This window comes from Bufo bufo, chromosome 2, assembly GCF_905171765.1.
Source record: "Bufo bufo chromosome 2, aBufBuf1.1, whole genome shotgun sequence".
Taxonomy (NCBI): Eukaryota; Metazoa; Chordata; class Amphibia; order Anura; family Bufonidae; genus Bufo; species Bufo bufo.
In genome coordinates, this window is record NC_053390.1 from 44001001 (window position 1) to 44018664 (window position 17664).

At 47.5% G+C, this 17664-nt stretch overlaps 1 protein-coding gene across 1 annotated transcript; it reads right to left on the reverse strand.

The window, feature by feature from the left end:
- Window positions 1–937: 937 nt before the first annotated feature.
- On the reverse strand, window positions 938–6801 carry SUB1 (SUB1 regulator of transcription). Its single transcript, XM_040421005.1, has 5 exons — window positions 6680–6801; window positions 4165–4237; window positions 2217–2345; window positions 1727–1835; window positions 938–1188 (listed from the first exon to the last, which is right to left on the reverse strand). Exons 2-5 carry the CDS (start codon window positions 4234–4236, stop codon window positions 1109–1111), a joined length of 390 nt encoding a protein of 129 aa, XP_040276939.1. The 5' UTR covers window position 4237; window positions 6680–6801; the 3' UTR covers window positions 938–1108.
- Between the last annotated feature and the right edge of the window lie 10863 nt (window positions 6802–17664).

Genomic DNA, 17664 nt, shown 5'->3' on the forward strand with positions numbered 1-17664 from the left:
TGTAGGGACAAGAAGAACACTGAAGTGGGGGCTGGGAGGGGCTTTTTAATCTCTCTTGCTTCCTGTCCCTACAGAGATCAATAGGATATCCTCCAGTGGTGCTGTCATGGAGGGACGTCCTGGAAAACATGGCTAAAATAGGTTGGATTATTTACATGCAAGATCTCAGTTTCCCAGTTTAGGATAAGCAATGCCCTATGTAACTAGTAGCTGATCGTCCCCATTGAATTAATGAGCATTTGGCCAAATATTCATGTTAAAAGTACTGCTAGAATTTATAAAAAAAAAAAAAAAAAAAAAAGCCTGCTTGTCTATCGGTAGCATCTGGTGGGTATTGCAGCTGAGCTCTGGACAGGTCCTTTTTTTTCTTATTAGAAAAAAAAACTGACATTTTTTTAAATCCTAGACAATTCCTTTATAACAGGGATGCCCAATAGGGCACTCAAGCTGTTGTAAAACTACAACTCTCATCATGCCCTGCTGTAGGCTGTCCAGGCATGCTGGGAGTTGTAGTTTGGCAATAGCTGGAGGGCAGCAAGTTGAGCATGACTGTTTTATAATAAGTGAGCAATGACAGTGATTTGCGACACCCACCTTTCGACAATGGCCAATATCTCTCAGAAGTCACAGGTTTAAAACGCATCTCATCTAAGTTACTTTCATTGTATTGGTACTGGCTTTTATTGAATTGTCAAGATTTTACAAAACATTTCTAAAGAAAAAAAAATTCAAACATTCACTTCAAAATAAGGACATGATCATCAATTTCTGGCCTACGCTGAGAACCTTTCACTCCATTGTACTGTTAACAGTAATGAAATTCCCTACAGGAATTCATATAAATAACGTGATGCACAACTCTGCAGAAAACGAACACACATTGGATAAGCAGCGGCAGGAAGGTTTCTTTTCTCCAGTTGTAAATTGAGGCTCAAACTGCATTTCAAATTTGCCTTGTTTTAATGCACATAAAAATGCGTCATCATACAAATCAGGTTGCAATCCAAAAGAATAATAATTTGTAAAACAAAGTAGAAAACAAAGTTGCAAATGTAAAAAGAGTGCTTAAAACTAGAACAAGGAGGCTTCTCTGCCAGTGGATGGAGGGTTACAGTTTTCTTATTGCATCGTCAATGTCAGACATCTGTTCCTTCAGCTGGTTCCATTGCTCAGGGTTCAAAGAGATACCTGTAAAAACACAACGATTTATCAGGCTGCGATGGAGAGATCATCATACAAAAAAGTTACTGGGTCCTTTATGGGAAAACACTTAAAGGGGTATTTCAGGATTGGATCCCTTCTAAAGTATGCCTCCTAGCGTGTGGTACCTATGAAAAGAATCACACCCACCCGCTGCCCACCATCCAAGAACCCCAACCCGGTCACAACTCTTCCCCCCCCCGTAGAGACAGACACACAGAGGTCAACAGTAAGGGCTCATGCACACGACTATTGCTTGTTTTATGGTCCACTAATTGCGGATCTGCAAAACACGGATACCGGCCGTGAGCGTTCCACATTTTGCAGATACCACGGAATGGACAACCGGATAGCACACAGTGTGCTGTCGGCACCTTTTGCGGCCCAATTGAAGTGAATGGGTCCGCATCCAAAAAAATAAGCGAATTGGATGCAGACTAATGTGCATTAGCCCTAATGCAATATTTTACCAAAACTAAATGCTGCCCTTCAGCCCCAATCACAGTGGCATTGATGTACGCATTACCTTTCCTTCCAGGCTTCATTTCTCCTTGGTTGTCCATAAAATATTCTCTGACGTCAATCAGAACTTTTCCCTTGAAGTCACGAACAGAAACGTACCGCATTTTTCCGATCTGAAAGGAAAAAAATAAAATAAAAAAAACTTTGTTCATAGACATCTATGTGCATAGTTTGAGAAGATCTATAATAATGCCATCTCTCATCTCTCTCTCACCGATACCAAGAATGAAGGGCCCACCATGGTGATTTACCATTCAGTTTCTCATTGCACAGCAGCACACTGGTCATCTGCAGCAAGGCTCATTCACATGAACAGGCCGGCCTCAACTCCCATGTCTAGTACACATGGAGCTTACTCGACTATTGCAATGGTTTATCTCCTGCAAGAAGTTAGCCGAGCATGCATGTGTATATCTTCCAATTTGTTACACACAATTTCAATTCAATTCTTTGCGTTCACACAGCCAGTCTAAAGTTTAACAAAGGGAACATACCTGGAACATGTTATCCTCCTGGCTGCTACTGCTCTGTTTAGTGGAGGCAGAGCCTTTGGAGCTCTCTCCGGACTTCTGCTTCTTTGCTGGCTTTTCCTTCTCTGGTGGGGGCTGCTTTTTTCTCTTTGCCTTAAAACAAAATAGAGGATTTAATGCATCAATCCGTAATTAAACAGACAAGATGGCAGATGGAAAAAAAACAAAAAAAAAACAACCTGTTCAAAGAGGCCGCAGCGCTTGTGTAAACACTGCGTTCTCTTAACGGCACACCGGAGCAAGACTTTGCAAAATTTCGATACACATGCTGTTTTTGGTGCAGATTTTGCTAAATATATAAAATATAATGTGCTAGCATCACACATGCTGTGGGAGGAGTCTAAAAAACCTTACCAAAATCCACACCATGCCTATAATGTGGGGGTGATATTTTATGCCGTGAATGAACAGAGCTTGCTAAAACTATTCACTAACATCGTTCTGCTCTTTGTTGCAGAATTTCAGTGCAAATTAAGCAAACAATGGTTTTGCAGGAGCATGCGACGTGGGACTCCTCCAATACAGGTGGAGGATTTGGTAATTCAATACTAGCTCTGGGAGCTGGTTAACCTAAGCAAAGAGAACTACTGAGTATGAAAAGTCAGTACAACGGAAAATAGCTGATCACTGTACTCCATTTGTACTGACAATTCTGGCACCCCCCTAGAGATTAAAGGGGTCCCCCCGTGAATTTGATATTGATGGCCTGTCTTCAGGATAGGTCATCAATATGAGACCAGGGTGGTCTGAATCTCGGAATCCTCACCGATCAGCTGGTCAGAGTCTGCAGCACTCAGTGAGCGCTTAGGCCTGTTGCTTGGCCAGTGACGTCACCGTACATCGGTCACATGGCCTAGACGCAGCTCAGCCCTATTCTAGTGCAATACCAAGCACAGCTGATGTACAATGTATGGAAAGCTGTGAGGTGGCTGCAGCACTCACCCAGCTCCTTAAAAGCGCAGCAGCCACTTCAAAAAGCTAATCTGCGGGGGTCTGACAACCACTGATCTGATACTGAAGATCTATCCTGAGGCTAGGCCATCAATATTAAGTTCCCAGATAACCCCTTTAAGGAAGCAGCAATGCACACACATCAGCAGCTCCATTCATTTTGAGCAGGCATCCTCAAACTGCGTCCCTCCAGCTGTTACAAAACTACAACTCCCAGCATGCCCTAACAGCCTACAGGTATCAGCCTACAGCAGGGCATGGTGGGAGTTGTAGTTTTACAACAGTTTGAGGATGCCTGATTTTGAGGGTCATCATGGGGTACAGGGCCCCCATTCTCACGATAGCCAGCCCCCCCAACCAATCTAATAATTGACCATCACCCTGTGTATAGGGGATAACTTGACATAACCTGAATAGCGCTTTAATAAAACTTAGAAAAACTAATAACATGCTATATAAAATAAAAGTGGAGAACAAAATATGCTGAGGCGGTGTTCATATCATGTTTTTGTCAAAAGTTTAACGTCGAACACGTTAAATGGATACAATACGGTGGCATCTGTCACCATAGGGTTTCATTGCAATAAAATATATCAGTTTAGCGTACACTTTTTTCATGGACTCCGCAGGACTGGGAAACAGAACACTAAGCTCTGCATGGATTTTTTTACCTTATTAATGTTAAGGCTCCATTCACACATCCGCAATTCCGTTCCGTATTTTGCGGAACGGAATTGCGGACCCATTCATTTCTAAAATAGAACATGCCCTATTCTTGTCCGCAATTGCGGACAAGAATAGGCATAATCTATAAGTGCCGGCAATGTGCGGTCCGCAAAATGCGGACCGCACATTGCCGGTGTCCATGTTTTGCGTATCCGCAAAACACACACAAATCTGTGAATGGACCCTAATCATGAGACAAAAACCATCATGTGAACAGGTCCTAACAGACACTCACCTTTAGGTCAACCTCACTATCAGAATCACTTCCAGATGAGCTTGAAGAAACTAGTTCCTTTGATTTAGGCATCCTGAAACAGATTAAAAAAAAAATTAAAGGGGTTTACTGGACTAAAATATTGGTGACCTATCCTAAAGATAGGAATCTGACCACTACCGATCACGTATTGATGACCTGACACCCACCAATCAGATGTAGGAAGGAGCTGCTGCACTCCACTGCAGCCGCTTCCTCAGCCCCCTAGCTTAAAGGGGTTATCCACCTTTTACAGACAGGCGATCTATTCTTTGGATAGGTCATCAGCCTGTGATCTGTGGGGGTTTCGACACCCGGCCATTTTGCTGTTTGAGAAGGCAGTGGCGCTCGCAGTAGTGCCCCAGCCATCTTTCTCCTCCCTGTAGGCCAGTGACGTCACGATTATAGGTCACGTGGCCTGGGCACAGGTCAAGCTCCATTCACTTCAATGGGGCTGACCTGCGCGAAGGCCATGTGACCTACAGTCGTGACGTCACTTGCCTACAGGGAGGAGAAAGAAGGCCATGGCACTACTGCGAGCGCCGGTGCCTCCTCATACAGCAAATAGGCGGGGGTTCTGGGTGTCGAACCCCCACATATCACATGATTAGTCTGTCTGTAAAAGGTGGATAACCCCTTTGAAGGGTTGTCTCATCGTGGACAACGGGGGCATATCCCTAGGATATGCCCCCATTGTCTTATAGGTGCGGGTCCCAGCCTATATTGAGAACGGAGCTCCGTAAGTGAAGGAGGGCGCACTGCGCATTCATTTTCTATGGGGCTGGCTTGGCTATTTTCGTCGGCCCCATAGAAATTAATGGGAGAGGGCACCGCGCATGCGCTGTATGCTCCCATTCATCTCTATAGGGGGCCAGCTTGGTGGTGGCTGGACCGGAGTAATCCAGTCACCACCTCGATAGACGAGAGAAGCCCTATGTAATGACTCGCTATGGAGAAGAAAGGATTACTCAACAGAAGACGGCCTCCCACCCACCCCCTTTGAATCACTGTCACAGGGTGAATGAAAACGGAGCCTCTAAACTACATTTAAAAGGGGTCTGTCACCACATTTTCAAATATTAAAGATATCCTGTAGTATCAAACCTTTTGGTCCTTTATTTTTTACCTGAAGCTTTGAAAAAGAATAAACACTTGAGCCAAATGCAAATTAGAGCCCAAAGGGTGGTCCCCGGGACTAATGATAACCCGGCACACCCCGCTACTCAACACCTCCTTCAGCTTTTTTTTTTTTTGTCAGCAAGTGCCTACATGAAATCCTGCGTAGGCGCACTGCTGGACTGTCCTCGCACCTGCGCAGTCAGCGCCCTCCACAAGTGCAGAGAACTCGACGATGGGGCTGCCCACAAAGGGCTACTGAGTTCGCAGGCAGCAGCACAACTAGTACCCTATTATGGACAGCAGCAGCATCAAGTTCACTGCACATATGCAATAAGCCAGTGCAAGATGCTGACTGCGCAGGTGTGAGGCAAGCCCAGCAGTCCGCCTGAGCAGGATTTCATCTAGGGACTTGCTGAAGGAGGTGGAGAGAACAAGCCCCAGGGGAGGTGCGGGGCTCCACATAGAAGGGCGAGTCTGGGCACCGTTATCCCAGGGATAACCGCCCTCTTGTCAACTAATTTGCATATGACAGTGTTCTTAGAGATATGAAAAAAATAATAATAATAATATAGAAAAATGTTTGCGATGCCGTGACTGTCATATTTAGAGCACCAGGTCTTTCATGCTTCACAATGTGGTGACAGACCCATCTACACAAGTTAGATAAAGGCTCCTTTGGATGTAAAAGCGCTTTAAGGATTCGTGCACGCGCCCCTATTTTGGGTCCACATCCTATCCGCATTTTTTGCAGATCGCACACGGACCCATGGTAAAAAGCACCCCTCCCCCTTACTAGAATGCAATGTCCCAGAGCCGCCACCGCCCCCTCCTCCCCCTTAACTAGAATGAGACCTCCCAGAGACACAGCTTCAAAAGCACTCAATACAATGGAAGAATCCATTAACTACACAGATTGAGGGGGGAGGGTCTGTGTACACGTGACTGTGCCTTGGTTCTGGGAATCTACAGCACAGGGATGAGGTGTTGCCCATAGCAACCATATTACAGTTCCCATCATGCCTTTCGCGGGTTTAACATGGTAGCTACGGACAATAGCCGGCATAGTCTCTGTATAATCCCGCCGCCTCTTCCTCTCATTAGCGCCATTTTCCCTCTGCTGACAACATGGCACCTGGTCGGGAGCACAAGCCGCGGCTGACAGGATACATGCACGGAGCCTCCATCTATAGTTGAGGGGGGTGGGGGTCTTCACTACTCTCATAGAGAGGCTGCTCCGCAACTAATCCTCCGCCAGACACTTTCCCGCCATAACAGGGCAGCGTTACGGATGCTTGCGGTCACTGGACCCTCCACCCCTATCTGTCCTTCCCTTTACTAGGGGCCGCCGCCGCTGCTCACCCGCACACACAGCACTCACCTGTCTGCACTGCCTGAAGCCCGAAGTACTACAATACCGTCTCTGAGAGGAAGTGACGTCAGACCCCCGCTACACGAGGCGAAGGGAAAAGAGCGTCCTGGCGCTGCGGTGACGTAAGCACGTCACCGTCTGCGTATGGGGGGGGGGGGTTACCCGGCAGCCATATTGTGGTTGGCGATATAGTCTATTAAAGTTCCCTACAGTTTACGTCTTGTCGCAAAAATGGCAATTTCTTTGCCAATTCAGTTTTGCAGCGCCCTATAGTGTATGGGCTCCCCGGAGCTTTAAGTCACGTGACAGTGGAACAGAAGCTGATGAAAAGCCTCCTCCTAGCCCCCCATACATTGTAGGTACAACTGTTTGGGCAGGGGATAGGCTTGTCCTGTCATAGGGTGGCCACCTGGTAACTTTTCGGGCCAGCTGCTGGTATATAATTTGTACAGGCTACATTATATTTCCCAGTTTTTGGCCCACAGTCCCCAGGAGAGGGGATGGTGTACGCTGCCAATTTAATTTTTTTTTAAACTACACCACTCCTTTTAACATGCCCCCCCCCTCCCCATTTCTAATGGTGCCCGCTTAGGGTTGCCACTCATACGGGATTGACCCGGACAGTCCGGGTTTGTAATCCTGTGCCCGGGTACAAGCCTGTCTCAGACCCGGGCACAGGATTCATTTCAAACTGCAGTGCAGACTGTCTGACTTGCTCGCTCACGGTCCTGACAGCTGGCGGCGGCGAGCTGTGAGCGGCCGGCGCTCCGGGATCGGCTCGAACCTGAAGAGGACGAGGCCGCCGGTCTGGATGGATTGAAAGCCGGAGAGCTGGGGGCTGCGGGTGGTCAGGAGCACGAAGATGCTGCTGAATTAGAGCAGCAAACCCTCGCCCCACAGCATGGCGGCCACGCCGGGACTGAGCCGCTCTCACTCCCAGATCAGGCTGGATAACAATGAGACGAGCCGCGGGCCTGCGCTCCTCCTGTCCCCGGCTCTTCTGCTGCGCTCCTTTCCTATCACCTCCCCTCTCCCCCGGTCTCTGTTACCAGGCCCAGGAAAGCTGCCGGACTCTCACACAACACTCTACAGTCAGTGTGACGGCTCCCGGGGGATGAGGGCCACATTACTCTAACTGGGGGTCACTATGAGGGCATTATTCTTAATGGGTGGCACTAATGGGGGCATTATTCCTACTGGGTCACTAATAGGGGGCATTATTCATTCTGGGGCGCACTAATAGGGCTATTACTCTTACTGGGGCACACTAATGGGGGCATTACTATTACTGAGGGGGCACTAATGGGGCATTACTATTACTGGGGGCACTAATGGGGGCTTTAATATTCCTGCGGAGCCACAGTATGAAAGCGACTTCACACCCTGTGTTAAGCGACGCCCCCACAACCACACCCCCTTTGGGTGTGGTTTAACTTGCCCGTTATTTTTTGTTGGGAAAGGTGACAACCCTATGCCCGCTAGAGATTAGCTAATTTGTCAAAAATTCGATTCGGCTGGTTCACCAAATTTTCCGAAAAGATTCAATTAGATCCAAACTTATTCACGGTGAATCGCGTTAAAAAACGTCTATTTCCTGGCTGCAGAGAGCCTGTATAGTGGTGTAGAAAACTGTGCCTTGCAGTAACATGCATAGGGAGTCTGCTGTGGTAGTGAAATAATACTGTGAGTCCGTATGACATGTAGATAACAGGTGTTGCTCTTAGAATCACTGCACACTTGTCACGACTGTGACTGATCCAGACAGGTCTGGGAGGAGAAGGTCGCAGCGACTTGCTACTCGCGATAGCTTGTGAGTTTGCTCCGTGGTTCAGGGTATGTCATCTGGGTTTTGCCTTGTGAACCTTTTTGTCCTGACTGGGAGTTTGTAGGCATCCTTCTCAGGTGAGTCCTGTCTGCCACTCCCAGCTACTATATTAGTTTCACTTTCACTTGCAGTCATTGCCAGATATAGTCCTTACTTCCAGTGCTACTCTGACCTTGGAAGGAGATCGTTTGATGGTGTTGCTGTGGAGCTCTTGTCCGGCGTGGACTGTCGTGTTTGGGATCGCCTTCTCTGCTCGTGACTGGATAAGTCTATCTCTGCTGTTGTTTGTTTGTTGCTGTCTTCCCCTGTTGTTTTCCTAGACGTGAGTGATGGTGACTAGCGCTCCCATCGGCCTTTCCCCAGTCCAGTCTTGTTAGGGCGACTGAGGGTTTAGGCATCCTGCTCGCCGCACGGGTTCACACCCCGTCTAGGGTATCAGGGCAGACAGGTGCCAGCTTAGGGTTAGTCAGGGGTGGCCATTCTATTTCCCATCCGTAGATAAGGGTCCCCCTTCCCCTCGGTCTGGTACGTCACGACTGCTGCTGGGATAGCGGTCGTGACAGTATATCTGGCCTTTTAAAAAAAAAAAGTGACATTTCTTTTTTTTTTTTTTTCTTTGCTTGCTGTTTTGCTTTGTATTTTGTCTGTTCCACTATGGATCCGGTTTCGGTTTTGGCGAAACAATTACAGGGGTTATCCCTTGAAGTGGCAGGATTAAAAGCAACAGTGCTGCAGCAGCAATCCTTGGGTTCCACCGTTGCTACGAGAAACCAAGGTACTCCTGAGCCAAAAGTGGCTTTACCTGATAGGTTCTTTGGAGGGAGAGACCAATTTGTAACCTTCAGAGAAGCTTGCAAATTGTTCTTCAGGTTACGCCCTAGATCCTCCGGCGGTGAGGAACAACGGGTGGGCATTGTAATTTCTCTCCTGCAAGGAGATCCGCAGGCTTGGGCTTTCTCCCTACCATCAGACTCTCCGGCCTTACGATCAGTGGAGGAGTTTTTTGAAGCCCTGGGTCTCGTATATGATGACCCGGACAGGGTCTCACTGGCTGAGTCTAAGCTACGTAGACTTCGGCAAGAGAACCGGTCTGCTGAACTATATTGTTCCGAATTCCATAGGTGGGCTACTGATACGTTATGGAACGACTCGGCCCTTAGGAGTCAGTTCTGCCAGGGGTTGTCTGAAAAATTAAAAGACGCGCTGGCGGTATACGAGGTCCCTGGGTCTCTTGAGGCTGCTATGTCACTGTCCTTAAGAATCGACAGACGACTCAGGGAGAGACTATTAAATTTTACGGAGGCCTCTATAGGGCAGGGATCGGTCTGTTATGGTCCAGTCGAACCAATGCAAATAGGGGGCGCCACTAGACGGGTGAATCCTCCTAAGTTCCGCCGTAGGTCAGAGGTTTGTTTTCGTTGTGGGGGGAGGGGTCATTTTGTAAAGGTTTGTCCCTCAGAACCCAAGAGACCACAAACAAAAGAGCCGCCGGAAAACTAGAGTCCCCAGATTGTGCGGAGGAGAACAGTCTGGGCGTATTCGTTTCCTCCATACACATGTCTCAGTTTTTGTTGTCCGCTACCGTTGAGGCGGGCGATAAAACTGAGATCTGTTCCGTCTTTTTGGACAGTGGGGCGGGGGTCAACTTGGTGGATTCACGGTTTGCTCAGGCTCTGGGTTTTACTCCAGAACCGGTATGCAGAACTATTCCTGTGTTTGCCATCGACTCCTCCCCTCTTTCTCAGAGAGAGTTAACTCAGATCATCCATAATATCCATCTGCAGGTAGGGGACCTCCATAAAGAGCATATCTCTTGTTATGTCCTGGACGGTCTTCCGGCTCCTATGGTATTGGGGCTTCCCTGGCTGGTGACTCACAATCCAGTGGTGGATTGGCAGGCCGGGGAGATTGTGGAGTGGAGTGAACATTGTAAGGACAACTGCTTGAGTAGTAGGTGCTCTACCCTCTCTGTAACATCTTTACCTGCCTTTCTGTCAGATTTTATGGATGTGTTCTCTGAGAAGGGTTGTCAGGGGTTACCACCTCATCGTCCATATGATTGCCCGATTAATCTATTACCTGGGGCAAAACTACCTAAAACCCGGTTATACAATCTTTCCGGCCCGGAGAGGAAGGCTATGAAAGATTATATTTCGGAGAGTTTGGCTAAGGGACACATCAGACCCTCTTCTTCACCCGTGGCTGCAGGGTTCTTTTTCGTTAAAAAGAAAGATGGGGGCCTACGTCCTTGCCTGGATTTCCGGGAATTAAACCGGATAACTATCCGAGATCCCTATCCTCTTCCTCTCATTCCCGACCTCTTTAATCAGGTTGCAGGTGCTAAATGGTTCTCCAAAATGGATCTCAGAGGAGCCTATAACCTGGTTCGCATCAAAGAGGGGGATGAGTGGAAGACGGCTTTTAATACTCCGGAAGGGCATTATGAAAATCTGGTCATGCCATTTGGTCTTACTAATGCGCCTGCGGTATTCCAACATTTTGTCAACAATATTTTTAGTCACCTTATCGGGAGATTTGTTGTGATATATCTTGATGACATCCTGGTCTATTCCCCGGATCTGGATACACATAAGATCCATGTGAGACAAGTGCTGCAGATATTAAGGGCCAACAAATTGTTTGCTAAGTTAGAAAAATGTGTGTTCGCCGTAAAAGAACTGCCATTTCTGGGGTATGAGTTGTCAGATTCAGGTTTCCGCATGGATCCAGAGAAAGTCCGGGCGATTGTAGACTGGGATCTGCCTGAGAACCTGAAGGCATTGCAACGCTTCCTGGGGTTTGCCAATTTTTATAGAAAGTTTATAAAGAACTATTCCTTGGTGGTCAAACCACTGACGGACATGACCCGAAAGGGATCCGATTTTTCCAAATGGTCACATGCAGCCAAAACTGCCTTTGCACCTCTGAAGGAGAGATTCACTTCGGCCCCTATTCTCGTACAGCCAGATGTCTCGCTTCCTTTTATTGTAGAGGTTGACGCATCAGAGGTGGGGGTGGGAGCGGTACTATCTCAGGGCCCGTCCCCTGGTGAATGGCGTCCGTGTGCTTTTTTTTCGAAGAAATTGTCTACTGCAGAAAGGAACTATGATATTGGCAACAGGGAACTTTTGGCTATTAAGTTGGCTTTTGAGGAGTGGCGTCATTTTTTGGAGGGGGCGGTTCATCCCGTCACTGTGATTACTGATCACAAAAACTTATTATATCTGGAGTCTGCTAAACGTCTCACCCCTAGACAGGCTCGGTGGTCGTTATTTTTTACTAGGTTTAATTTTGTAATAACCTATCACCCGGGGGCAAAAAATACTAAGGCGGATGCATTGTCTCGAAGTTTTCCTGGAGGGGGTGATGTTGAGGTACCAGAGCCCATTTTGCAAAAGGGGGTGGTGGTCTCTGCATTACACTCAGGTTTGGAGGGGAGGGTGTTGGAAGCTCAGGGGGATACCCCGGCCTCCTGCCCCTCGGGTAAACTGTTTGTGCCAGAAAATTTACGACTGGAGATACTAAAAGAACACCATAACTCCACACTGGCAGGACACCCAGGTAGTAGGGCAACCTCTGAGTTAGTGTCTCGTCGGTTCTGGTGGCCTAAATGGCGCCAGGAGGTGTTGAATTTTGTGTCTGCATGTGCTACCTGTGCTCGTTCTAAGGTAGATCATACTCGTCCGGCAGGGCGTCTTTTACCTCTGGCCATCCCCAACAGGCCTTGGACGCACCTGTCAATGGATTTCATTACGGATCTACCAGTATCAGCGGGGAAGACTGTTATTCTTGTAGTTGTTGACAGATTCAGTAAAATGGTGCACTTTATTGCTCTTGCCGCATTGCCTAATGCTAACACACTGGCTCAGGTTTTTATTGACCACATCGTGAAGCTTCACGGGGTCCCTTCCGATATTGTTTCGGATCGTGGTACCCAATTCGTTTCTAAATTTTGGAAAGCTTTTTGTTCTCGTTTAGGGGTTCATCTGTCGTTTTCTTCATCTTTCCATCCACAGTCCAACGGTCAGACTGAACGTACCAATCAAAACCTAGAGACATATTTGAGATGCTTTGTTTCCGAAAATCAGGAGGAATGGTCATCTTATTTACCGTTAGCCGAGTTTGCCATTAATAATCGTCGTCAAGAATCCACCGATAAGTCACCATTTTTTGGTGCGTATGGTTTCCATCCTCAGTTTTGTACGTTTAGTGAGGGGGGGCCGTCTGGGATTCCCGAGCAGGAACGATTTGCGTCTTCACTTTCTTCAGTGTGGCAGAGTGTGCAAGAAAGTTTGAAGAGAATTGGTGGTAGATACAAACGTGCGGCTGATAGGAAGCGCTCTGAAGGTCCGGACCTTGGGGTGAATGACTTGGTGTGGTTGTCTACCAGAAATATCAAGTTGAAGGTTCCCTCGTGGAAATTAGGTCCGAGATTTATTGGTCCTTATAGGGTAATTAAGATCATTAACCCGGTGGCTTTTCGTCTGGAGCTACCTCAGACTCTAAGGATCCATAATGTCTTCCACAGATCTCTGCTTAAGAGATATGTAGAACCTCCTGAACCATTGCCACTACTGCCTCTACCGGTGGTTGTTGATGGCAGTCTTGAGTTTCAGGTAGAAAAGATTGTTGATTCACGATATGTTCGCCGCTCTCTTCAGTACCTGGTGCACTAGAAAGGTTATGGTTCCGAAGAGAGAATGTGGGTTCCAGCATCAGAGATAAAAGCGGACAGACTCATTCGGGCTTTTCATAGCTCCCATCCGGAGAGGCCTGGTCTTGAGGGTCCAGGGGCCCCTCGTAGAAAGGGGGGTACTGTCACGACTGTGACTGATCCAGACAGGTCTGGGAGGAGAAGGTCGCAGTGACTTGCTACTCGCGATAGCTTGTGAGTTTGCTCCGTGGTTCAGGGTATGTCATCTGGGTTTTGCCTTGTGAACCTTTTTGTCCTGACTGGGAGTTTGTAGGCATCCTTCTCAGGTGAGTCCTGTCTGCCACTCCCAGCTACTATATTAGTTTCACTTTCACTTGCAGTCATTGCCAGTTATAGTCCTTACTTCCAGTGCTACTCTGACCTTGGAAGGAGATCGTTTGATGGTGTTGCTGTGGAGCTCTTGTCCGGCGTGGACTGTCGTGTTTGGGATCGCCTTCTCTGCTCGTGACTGGATAAGTCTATCTCTGCTGTTGTTTGTTTGTTGCTGTCTTCCCCTGTTGTTTTCCTAGACGTGAGTGATGGTGACTAGCGCTCCCATCGGCCTTTCCCCAGTCCAGTCTTGTTAGGGCGACTGAGGGTTTAGGAATCCTGCTCGCCGCACGGGTTCACACCCCGTCTAGGGTATTAGGGCAGACAGGTGCCAGCTTAGGGTTAGTCAGGGGTGGCCATTCTATTTCCCATCCGTAGATAAGGGTCCCCCTTCCCCTCCGTCTGGTGCGTCATGACTGCTGCTGGGATAGCGGTCGTGACAACACTTCACTTATTTGGGCAGTCACGGGGCCAAAACTGACTAAATAACTTACAGGTCAATGTTAGCGCCAAGAAGAAGCGCACTCCTTTTACACTGTTGTCAGCTGATTCCACATACAGTAGATGTCTACAGAACCTGTTCTATTAAACGCGTATACAAGTAGAGCCCCCCGACAGAGTGGAGAGGGTGTCAGCAGTAAGTTTGTGTTGACGTCACTGATTATTTTGCCCTTCCTCTGATCCGTCAGGACAATAACCCCCCCCAAAAAACGGATCCTGCATTGGCCTTCACTCGGTCAGCATTTGGTCAGTAATCCATCAGTATTGCTAATGCCCAAAAAAAACAGGAGTGGATCCAAAACAGAGATGACACGTGAACGGAATATTTGCATGTCTTCTGTATTTTGTACCCACTCCTGGCTATCAAATCATAAGCCAATTCTGATGCAAAATAGGGACCATGTCATGCAGACCTTACAGCTGTTGCATAGACAGAATCCGTTGTGAGTTTCATTTTTCGTTCCTTCTGACAGATCAGAAGAAGGGTCAAATAAATGATGATGTCAGCCAGGCCGAAAGGCAAAATAGTGGCCCAGTAATAATGTGGGGAGAGTGGGAACAGCATGAGAAGTCCACAGACTGGCCCTATGACATAGTGTGGAGGTGGCTTTAGAACATATAACTGCACCGCTGAACAGCAAATAATACTTTTTTTTGCCACTGACACATGGCAAAAAGGGCTGTAATTTTGTCACTTCACCACACAACGGCTAATGAGCCCTTTTTTCCAAACTAATACAAGCTAAAAAAGGCTTTAGAACATATAACTGCACCGCACAATGGCAAATAAGACGTAGAAATATTTGCTAGTGATACACCCTGTTAATGGCTGTATCACACAGCACTTGCACCCCAATAACAAGCAAGGTTTGCTGGAATTACAGAGCTGTATAATGGCAATTTGGATCCCCAGTCAGTGCAGCAAGGTGTAATAGGAATGTTCCTATTACCCAGGCGGTACACTCCCCTATTGAACCCTGTTCTGCTTTAATACTGTGGAATAATTCCTCCCTATCCTTTCCCTATACTTCTAATGTTCTTTCCCTGAACTTCTATTGAGCAAAATAAAACTTTTCAAGTCTTTCCTAGCACTGTCCCTAGCGCCTGCTGACGTCTCTCCCTGCACTAAGTGCACTGGAAAATGGCAGAATCCAAGATGGCTGAGGCTATTTATAGGGCTGTGACATCACAGGGGTGATTGGCTGCATGCATGGCATTGTGGGTGATCCCTTGTTCCCAGAGTTCTTTGCTCCATGTCCTAACACGTGCAGCAGCCATTTTAGGGAAAAAAATGTGATTCATTACCACGAAGCATGGGGATATTCGGATTTGGTGCGAATCCAATTTTTCCTGAAATTCGGATCGAATTCCACTTAGTCAACTTCGATTCGCCCATCTCTATTGCCCGCCCCTTTCTTGTGGCATCAAGCCTTCTGTATATACAGTTAAAAAGCAGAAGTTTACATACATTATATTAAAAAAAATCCATCACATAGCCTAAACAGGCTGGTTTCCTTTCTTACCCCAGACCTTAAAATATAAATTTTAATAAATGACTTAAGAAAAACAGCATAACAATTATTAAATAGTAATTTGTGAGCGGGTTAAAACTAGCTGACCATCACTGTGAGTGTGCTAAAAGCAATAGGAGCTCGATGGTAGCTTAGAAGTATGTCATAGGACAGGCATGCTCAACGTACGGCCTTACAGCTGTTGTAAAACTACAACTCCCACAATTCCTTGCTGTAGGCTGTTCGGGCATGCTGGGAGTTGTAGTTTTGCAACAGCTGGAGGGCCGCAGATTGAGCATGCCTGTCAAAGGAGATTCATGTGTGCTACAGATAGATAGGTAAGTGCACTCCCGACGGAAACATCTGCACACAACACAATATTGTGGCACCAACAGTGACCGTCAGCTAGTTTTAACCCGCACGTTGATTGCTCACAAATTACTATTTAATAATTGTTATGCTGTTTTTCTTAAGTGATTTATTAAAAGTTATAGTTTAAGGTCCTGGATAAGAAAGGAAACCAGCCTGTTTAGGCCTTGTGATTGATCTATTATAAATCCTTTCCCAGATAGGGTCTCCTTTTTGGTGATTCACTATATAAAAAGACACATATGCAGGTTTTTCTCAATATCTGACATGAAGTCAGAATAAACCTTTCCTGCTTTTCGTCAATTACGATTACCATAATTATTATTATTATTTGCCAAATGCCAGAATAATGAGAGAGAGAGAGAGAGAGAGAATGTTTTAAGGCATTTTTATTACCGTATTTTTCGCTTTATAAGACGCACTTTTTCCCCCCCAAAAGTGGGGGGGAAATGGCCGTGCGTCTTATAAAGCGAATACTTCGCTGGCCGCTATGCTGCACAGCGCGGCCAGCGAATTATCAGTGACTATGTGTGGAGGGAGGAGGCGGGGCCCGGTGCAGTGACTCTACTCTAATACACCGGGCCCCGCAACTGTTAAACATTCAATCTGATAGTATATGCTCTGTACGGGCGGCTCTTACTATAGTACCGTAAGTATAGCGCAGACCGGCATCTCCATCGGTCATGCGCCGCTTGCCGCACCTCCTTTCTCATTCGCCGTCTGCTCCAGCTCCCGCAGTCATGCGCCGCCTGCCTGTTCATTCATAAAGTGAGATAAGCAGGCAGGCGGCGCATGACAGAGGGAGCTGGGGCAGGCGGCGCATGACAGAGGGAGCTGCGGCAGGTGGCGCATGACCGATGGAGAGACGGTCTGCGCTATACTTACGGTACTATAGTAAGAGCCGCCCGTACAGAGCATATACTATCAGATTGAATGTTTAACAGTTGCGGGACCCGGTGTATTAGAGTAGAGTCACTACACTGGGCCCCGCCTCCTCCCTCCACACTAATGCATCTGATGGGGGATCTGTAGATGACACTTATGGGGATCTGTGGATGACATAAGTGTCATGCACAGATCCCCCCTCAGTGTAATGCACAAATCCCCCCTCTGTCATCCACAGATCCCCCCATCAGTGTCATCCACAGATCCCCCCATCAGTGTCATCCACAGATCCCCCCATCAGTGTCATCCACAGATCCCCCCATCAGTGTCATCCACAGATCCCCCCATCAGTGTCATCCACAGATCCCCCCATCAGTGTCATCCACAGATCCCCCATCAGTGTCATCCACAGATCCCCCATCAGTGTCATCCACAGATCCCCCATCAGTGTCATCCACAGATCCCCCATCAGTGTCATCCACAGATCCCTCATCAGTGTCATCCACAGATCCCCCATCAGTGTCATCCACAGATCCCCCATCAGTGTCATCCACAGATCCCCCATCAGTGTCATCCACAGATCCCCCATCAGTGTCATCCACAGATCCCCCATCAGTGTCATCCACAGATCCCCCATCAGTGTCATCCACAGATCCCCCATCAGTGTCATCCACAGATCCCCCCATAACAGTGCGTCATCCACAGATCCCCCCCATAACAGTGCGTCATCCACAGATCCCCATAACAGTGCGTCATCCACAGATCCCCATAACAGTGGATCATCCACAGATTCCCCCATAACAGTGCATCATCCACAGATCCCCCCATAACAGTGCATCATCCACAGATCCCCCCATAACAGTGCGTCATCCACAGATCC